Source organism: Nycticebus coucang, chromosome 2 (assembly GCF_027406575.1).
Source record: "Nycticebus coucang isolate mNycCou1 chromosome 2, mNycCou1.pri, whole genome shotgun sequence".
Classification (NCBI taxonomy): Eukaryota; Metazoa; Chordata; class Mammalia; order Primates; family Lorisidae; genus Nycticebus; species Nycticebus coucang.
Genome location: NC_069781.1, coordinates 14,830,057 through 14,839,146, shown reverse-complemented (window position 1 = coordinate 14,839,146; position 9,090 = coordinate 14,830,057). Strand labels below are relative to the sequence as shown.

The window sequence follows — 9,090 nt, the reverse complement described above, 5'->3', positions numbered from 1 at the left end:
CAGATCAATAAATCCAAAAATTGGTTTTTTGAAAAGATCAATAAAATAAGTAAACCTTTGGCCAACCTAACCAGGAAAAAAAGAGTAAAATCTCTAATTTCATCAATCAGAAATGGTAATGATGAAATAACAACAGACCCCTCCGAAATTCAAAAAATCCTTGATGAATACTACAAGAAACTCTACTCTCAGAAATATGAAAATCTGAAAGAAATCAATCAATACCTGGAGGTACGCCACCTACCAAGACTTAGCCAGAAAAGAAGTGGAAATGTTGAACAGGCCTATGTCAAGCTCTGAAATAGCATCAACTATACAAAATCTCCCTCAAAAGTAAAGCCCAGGACCAGATGTCTTTATGTCAGAATTCTACCAAACCTTTAAAGAAGATCTAGTACCTATATTACTAAACCTCTTCCAAAATATAGAAAAAGAAGGAATATTACCCAACACATTCTATGAAGCAAACATCACCTTGATCCCCAAACCAGGGAAAGATCCAACAAGAAAAGAAAATTATAGACCAATATCACTAATGAATATTGATCCTAAATTACTCAATAAGATCCTAACAAACAGAATCCAACAACACATCAAAAAAATTAAACACCACGACCAAGTGGGATTTATCCCAGGGTCTCAAGGCTGGTTCAATATACGTAAATCTATAAATGTAATTCAGCATATAAACAAACTAAGAAATGAGGACCATATGATTCTTTCAGTTGATACAGAAAAAGCTTTCAATAATATCCAGCATCCCTTCATGATCAGAACACTTAAGAAAATTGGGATAGAAGGGACATTTCTTAAACTAGTAGAGGCCATCTATAGCAAACCCACAGCCAATATCGTATTGAATGGAGTTAAATTGAAATCATTTCAACTTATATCAGGATCCAGGCCAGGTTGCCCATTGTCTCCATTGCTCATTGGCATTGTAACAGAAGTTTTAGCCATTGCAATTAGGGAAGAAAAGGCGATCAAGGGTATCCACATAGGGTCAGAAGAGATCAAACTTTCACTCTTCGCAGATGACATGATCGTATATCTGGAAAACACTAGGGATTCTACTACAAAACTTTTATAAGTGTTCATGGAATACAACAATGTCTCAGGCTACAAAATCAACACCCATAAATCTGTAGCGTTTATATATACCAACAATAACCAAGCCAAAAAAACAGTCAAGGACTCTATTCCTTTCACAGTAGTGCCAAACAAGATGAAATATTTGGGAGTATACCTAACAAGGGACATGAAAGATCTCTACAAAGAGAACTATGAAACTTTAAGAAAAGAAATAGCTGAATATGTCAACAAATGGAAAAACATACCATGCTCATGGTTGGGAAGAATCAACATTGTTAAAATGTCTATACTACCCAAAGCAACATATAACTTTAATGCAATTCCTATTAAACTCCACTGTCATATTTTAAAGTTCTTGAAAAAATAATACTTCGTTTTATATGGAATCAGAAAAAACATCAGATAGCCAAAACATTACTCAGCAATAAAAACACAGCAGGAGGAATCATGCACCAGACCTGAGACTGTATTATAAATTGATAGTGATCAAAACAGCATGGTACTGGCACAAAAACAGAGAAGTAGATGTCTGGAACAGAATAGAGAACCAAGAGATGAATCCAGCTACTTACTGTTATTTGATCTTTGAGAAGCCAATTAAAAACATTCAGTGGGGAAAAGATTCTCTATTTAACAAATGGTGCTGGGTGAACTGGCTGGCGATCTGTAAAAGACTGAAACTGGACCCACACCTTTCACCATTAACTAAGATAGACTCTCACTGGATAAAAGATTTAAACTTACAACACAAAACTATAAAAATACTTGAAGAAAGTGCAGGAAAAACTCTTGAAGGAATCAGTCTGGTTGAATATTTCAAGAGGAGGACTCCCCAGGCAATTGAAGCAGTATCAAAAATACACTGCTGGAACCTGTTCAAACTAAAAAGCTTCTGCCCAGTCAAGAACATAGTAAGTAACACAAGCAGATAGCCCTCAGAATGGGAGAAAATATTTGCAGGCTATACCTCCGATAAAGGTCTAATAACCAGAATCCACAGAGAACTCAAACATATTAGCAAGAAAGAACATGTGATCCCATCTCAGAGTGGCAAGGGACTTGAAGAGAAACTACTCTAAAGAAGACAGATGCACAATCTACAAACACATGAAAAAAAGCTCATCATCCTTAATCATCAGAGAAACGCAAATCAAAACTACTTTGAGATATCACCTAACCCCATTAAGAGTAGCCCACATAACAAAATCCCAAAATCAGAGATGTTTGCGTGGATGTGGAGAAAAGGGCACACTTCTACACTACTGGTGGGAATGCACACTAATACATTCCTTCTGGAAGGATGTTTGGAGAATACTTTAAGGCCTAAAAATAGACCTGCCATTCAATCCTATAATTCCTTTACTAGGTTTATACCCAGAAGACCAAAAATCACAATATAACAAAGACATCTGTACCAGAATGTTTATTGCAGCCCAATTCATAATCGCTAAGTCATGGAAGAAGCCCAAGTGCCCATCAACCCATGAATGGACTAGCAAATTGTGGTACATGTATACCATGGAATATTATGCAGCCTTAAAGAAAGATGGAGACTTTACCTCTTTCATGTTTACATGGATGGAGCTGGAACATATTCTTCTTAGCAAAGTATCTCAGGAATGGAAGAAAAAGTATCCAATGTACTCAGCCCTACTATGAAGCTAAATTATAGCTTTCACATGAAGGCTATAAACTAACTATAGCACAAGACTATGGGGAAAGGGCCAAGGAAGGGGAAGGGAGTGGGGAGGTTAGGGTGGAGGGAGGGTAAGGGTAATGGATGGGGCCACACTTACAGTGCATCTTAGAATGGGTACAGGTGAAACTTACTAAAGGCAGAATACAAATGTCTATATACAATAACTAAGAAAATGCCATGAAGGCTACGTTGAACAGTTTGATGAGAATATTTCAGATTGTATATGAAACCAGCACATTGTACCCCTTGATTGCACTAATGTACACAGCTATGATTTAACAATAAAAAAAATTAAAAAATAGAATATCCTTCCAGGGAAAAAAAATAAAAATAATAAAAATATCTTTTCAGTTTCAGTATAATGAGATTCTAGGTCAATCAACAGAGACCGGAACCATTTATTCATGAACTCACATTTTCCCAGATCCAACAAGAGAGAGCCAACATGGAAGACTATTCACAGGAATGTGATTCACATCAGTTAGTAGAGTATACCCCCATCAGTTTGAGGCATTTCCCGGTTAGGTCTTAACTCTTTGATCTCAGGAGATGTGCTGCCATTTCCTGTTTCCCTAGGAGCCAGTTTGGAAGTTTCTTGAGATGTAGTATTTCCTAAAAAGTCTTTGAAGAGCTTCTTTAACTTCCTGGTTCCTGAGGCTGTAGATGAGTGGATTTAGCATAGGGGTTACTACTGTGTAGAAGATGGCGACTTGCCGATCCTGGTCCAAGTCATAGCTGGAGGATGGTCGGAGGTACATACGGATCACAGAGCCATACAGGAGCATCACAACCAGGATGTGGGAGCTACAAGTTGACAGAGCTTTGCGCAGGGCAGCAACTGAGTGCATGCGGGCTACAGCAACACCAATGCGGGCATAGGAACCCAAAATAAAGAAGAAGGGGCTGACCACCACAGCTACACCTTCAGTGAATATTAGCATCTCATTGACCACTGGCCTGGTGCAGGAGAGCTGCAGCAGGGGAGTGATGTCACAGAAGAAGTGAGTAACCTGGTTGCCACAGAAGGTCAAGCGGGTGACCAACACACTATAAAGAAGGCTGTTGAGGCTGACAACTACCCATGAGGTCAATGTTATGCACAGACAGAGGTGATGGCTGACAATGGTAGAGTATCTTAAGGGGTCACAGATGGCAATGTAGCGGTCATAAGCCATGGCAGCTAGCAAGTGGCCTTCCATGCTACCCACAGCCATGAAGAAGAACAGCTGGATTATGCAGCAGTTATAAGAGATGGTTCGATGCACAGAGAGTGTGTGTACCAGCATCTGAGGAACAATGATGGTTGCCAGAAATATGTCAATAAAAGAAAGCTGGCTGAGCAGGAAATACATAGGGGTCTGAAGCTTGGGGTCTGAGCGAGCAACAATTACTAATAGCATGTTGCCCATAACTGCAACCAGGTACATGGCTAGGACAATACTGAAAATAACTGGTTGCACTTCCGGCCAACTGGACAAGCCCAACAAGACAAATTCAGTCACTTCTGTCCTGTTTCTAGTGGCCATAACACATAGTGTACAGCACCTGCAAAGAGGGAAGGAAGATCATGGGTGGAAAGAGAAAAGAAAGATGTCAAGGCTCAACCAGACCTTAGAGTAGCTGCATCTTAGATGCACCACTGGAGGAAGGATATGGTCTTTACTATATGTGAAAAAGCTCAACTTTGTTCTTTGGTAGGAATGTTCATATTCCACTAATTCAACCTAACCTACCTAGGATGTGAGCAGAAATGGTTAATATAATCATTGATTCTAGTAATTATTACTTTTTAATGAATACTATAATCTGCCAGTAGGGGGAATTCTCATGTCTTTTCAGCTCAGGTTTTCCCAATAGATCAATAGGGTACACCAAAGAGTTAACTTTTGAGACTGTTATACAAATAAAAATAATTGATGAAATATTCTATTTCTACATGAATGTGAGAAAAATAATTTTAAAATAATAGAGTGTATTATAGAAAAATATATAATAAAAAGCAGAGGTCCCTTCTCCTTTGCATGCCTACCACCGTGTTTAATTTTAGCTCTTCTGGTATTTCATACCTCTGTGCCTCTAAATAATAAGCCACTTGCTATGGATCATGTTCATAGTTCAGCAATGATCAATTTTAAGATATCTTTTGGCTCTCTACTCTAAAAAACGAAGTTTCATCCTGATCACATTATCCTTGCTCTTTTCTCTTCCTTGCCCAAATGTTGATGATTATTTTAATTTTTTAATTACTTTTGTTTTTAAATGGTATACTTAAATCTGTATTTCTCATTTCACCAACTTTAAACTTCAGTTCTCCTCTCACTACCCCTCTTACCTTGCCCAAACTTCAGAAAGCTGTACCTTCACTTACATAACATCAAGACTGAAAACATGAATTTTGAGTTATAACCAGAGTTTAAGTCTTCCAAGTAAAATTTTAAAATCCATAAAGAAAATTCATATTATAATAATTATATAAATATTATCTGCTGTAGCAACACAAATGGTTGTATTTAGTCTTCAATGCATCCACTGTTACACTCCACAAGGAGAATATTCCTAAAATTCATATAAAATGAGGATTCATATTTCAACTCTTCTAAATCATACTTCCTTTATATACTTCTAGTTTCTAATACATTTTATTATATGTCTGTTTACAGACATACATATTTGCATATGAATGCATATGTACATCTATTAACACACGCATATACACATTTTTTACCATCACTGTTATTAGGCATTCTATTTTTTGCTTATATGGCAGGAAGACTCTGTTAGCTTCCAATGATTCCTACCCCCTATATATTAACCAGTAGGATAAGACAAAGATGATGGGGGTATTATATCCATGATTAAGTTGTAAAACATTATACCTTCCATCTTACTAGTAGATTCTCTTTACAGTTTTCTGGGTTTGCACATTTCATGAAGAAAGCTACCTTGTGATTTAGGTCCACATGAAAAAGTACTAAACAAAGCCTCCAGCAAGCAGATGGCTCCTAACTGGCAAAAAACAGAGAGATGGACCTATGCATCAGAACAAAGAGATGTCTAATAAAAAGTATATGTACAGTATGATTGTAGTTTACCAGATATGCATTAAAGTGACCAGAATAAAATATACCACAAAAATGAAGGAAAATTTCTGGATGAGAATTTCTACAGTTTTTATTTATCCATTTTATCTTTTATGACCTACATTTTCTAGAATAAATATATAGCACTTTCATAATGAGATAGAAGTGTAATGTGATAAATAAGCAAAAAGATAAAAAAGTATTAAACAGCAACTTCCAAGCTAATGCTAGATTATTATTTTGGTTTGATTCTTTCTTGATTTTCTAGAAGAAAAAGACATAAAGTACATCAAATTCATAAAGTATACCAATTATGAAAATAGTCACTGTTATGGGATGCTTGAATAGCAAATTGTCTTCAGTATAGAATCAAAACTCTATTTTAAGGACATGACTCCAGGTTCTTTATTTACTCTAAAGATCAAAAATAAAAAATAAAGATCATATACGGATGGTGTCTGTTCTTTTTTCTCTATTTATTCCTCTATCCTTTGTCTCAGTGGTTGTAGCTTAAACTGTATGCCATTACGATCCCATTACTCATTCAAGACATAGCCACACACAGTTGTTGACATGGGTGTATAGGAGAAAATGAAAGAGAAGAAATGGGAAGGAAGAGCGATGGAGTATTTTCATAGGGAAAGGGTGAAAGACAACCTTCTCCAGGAATGAAAATGTGGCAAAGATTTATCCATTATGAGGATAGGAATGTAATAACATAGATATTCCATTTTCTTCTAAGCAAAGCAAAACTTTACTCTTAAAGTAATTATATGCAATAAGAAGGATAAGCGTGGTAGTAGTTGTGGCTGGCTTCTTTAAGGATTCATTGCTGTACCTGCCCTATTTTCCAATTATCTCAACATTGCTCCCAATTGAGCCCAAACTCTGTGGATCCTGTTCAGGCAACTTTGAGGGACAAAAGATGCTGATGCTAGGGAAAGGCAGAGAGGAGAAATTCTCTTAGGAGAGATACAAAGAACCATACACACAAAGACGTACTTGATCATCGCAAGACAGTAAACTCAAATGAAATCTGGAAGAACAAAATCAAATGGAAGAATACCTAGAAAGGGATAGATAAGCACTTCCAATCTCTCATTTCCCACCTGGAGATTCAAGGACATCTACAGTCATGGAGGAGGAAGAGACCTAGAGTGTCAAGTCCCAACCCTGCTTACACTTAACTTTCCTTTTTGATGAGAGCACCAATGGGCAAATTCTGAGTCTTTACTGGACAGCTCTGTGGGGATACATAATAGGTGTACATATTTTCTGTGCACATGTGATGATTTTATACATTTATATAATGTGTAAAGATCAAATTAGGATAACTGATATATCTATCACAACTTCTTTATGCAAGGAACATTCAAATTACTATCTTTAGTTATTTTGAAATGTACAGTAGACTATTGTTAACTAAAGTCACCCTACTAATCTAACAAACTCTATGCTGGGATTATGATCTACTTAATTCATTCTTGATCTAAATTCTATTTTGAGTCTATTCTGGTCTGTTCCTTCCCCTCATGGGTTGATGAGTCATGTAAATTGAATCTGAGATAGATAAATAAGAACTTTCTTTTTTATTGTCTCAAAAATAGATCCTCCAAACTCACAAAATAAACTGGGTCCTCAGTCACACGCCTTGCATATAGGAACCATAAACTGTTTCTCCATGTTGTGTGACTATATTCTCCATCTCAGTCTCCATGTTTTCTAAAAAAAAGTGTAGATAGGGCCTCGCCTGTGGCTCAAAGGGGTAGGGTGCCAGCCCCATATGCTGGAGGTGATGGGTTCAAACCCAGCCCTGGCCAAAAACTGAAAAAAAAAAAGTGTAGATAAATTGTTATAATTGACAATTTCTCCAACATATTTCTTCCTTTGACTATGATATTTGGACCTCATCATACACTCTTTGGTCTCCTTAGTGCCAATATCATACTATTTCCTCTAAGGGGATTATGATTTATCATTTTCTATCCCCTTTCCATTTACTATTAGGCCAGGGTATAACCTAATAAATATAGTCTTACCTTTTCTCTGTATCAAACATCATACACAAAAGTTAGGAAATTTCGGTGGAGATACACTTCCTTTTGCCCACATCATTACAAAATAAGGAATCCCCTTTTTGTTTTATAAAAGCTTTTCTATAAGGACTCTCATCAAAATGAAACATCGCCACTTACCTTCTCTCACTCTGGGACTCTACCAACCTCAGGGGGCTCCAATTGTGTTCAGATGAAATACTAATCAGGATGGGCTGAGCTCTTCCACCTTTGTTTTCAAGTGGGGCTATGACTCAAGAGCCCCATTGTCTGTGCTTATAGCTAGATGTCACCAAGGCAAAATCCATAAAACTTCTGAAAACAACTGTTCCTGAAGAGAAGGTCTACCCTTTAGGGAACATCATACCCTTGTATAATGTCAACAGTAAGGAGAAACCCCAAAGGAAACTGATTCCCATCTTTCCTAACCTATTCTTTTTGTAATTATTGAGTGTTTGCTATTGACACATTTTTTTTGTTGTTGCATTCAATTATTTTTTTAATTTTTTTAATTATTGTTAAATCATAGCTGTGTACATTAGTGCAATCAAGGGGTACAATGTGCATATTGTACATTTATAATCATATACTATCTAAAATATTCTCACCAAACTGTTTTAACTCCCTGAATTAGTGCAAGTCATGAGGCTTCACAAGATAGCAGTGAGACAACTCTGATTGCTATTATCATGTTTGCAGCCTCCTGCCATGCTTTTCTCATTTCCCGCCCTCACCCATCTTCGACTGACACTATTTTAAATTGCACATACATTCCTCAGTATACTGGATTTAAACAAGTCTTTGAGAAATGAAAGAAACATTAGGATATGGAGTACCATATAGAAAAAAATCTATGATTAAATACAAACAAAAATATTCTGGCCTCATTTTTAAATATAATAATAATTAAAAGGATGATTGATCTTAATAGAAAATGATAGAAAAATATTCATTCATAGTTTCTCGGTAAAGGCTAAAATCAATTATAAGAGCTCTCTCTCTGTTTCTCTTTCTCTGCTTTCGTTTTCTTCCTCTATCTATGAGTACCCTCTGGTAACACTGTTTTCACAATATCTAAAAGGAAATCAGCCCACAGAAAGGAAATCTTTTACAATAAATCACTAAATCTATTGACTAAAACTGCCTTTTAGAATCTGCTTCCACA

At 36.5% G+C, this 9,090-nt stretch overlaps 1 protein-coding gene across 1 annotated transcript; it reads right to left on the bottom strand.

Moving 5' to 3' along the window:
• Positions 1-3,363: 3,363 nt before the first annotated feature.
• Positions 3,364-4,317, bottom strand: LOC128566591 (olfactory receptor 1L1-like). Its single transcript, XM_053563484.1, has one exon. It carries the CDS (start codon positions 4,315-4,317, stop codon positions 3,364-3,366), a length of 954 nt encoding a protein of 317 aa, XP_053419459.1.
• Between the last annotated feature and the right edge of the window lie 4,773 nt (positions 4,318-9,090).

What these genes read in the sequence shown, in the direction of transcription:
- LOC128566591 (XM_053563484.1), bottom strand. Translation starts at nt 4,317, where the DNA reads ATGGCCACTAGAAACAGGACAGAAGTGACTGAATTTGTCTTGTTGGGC.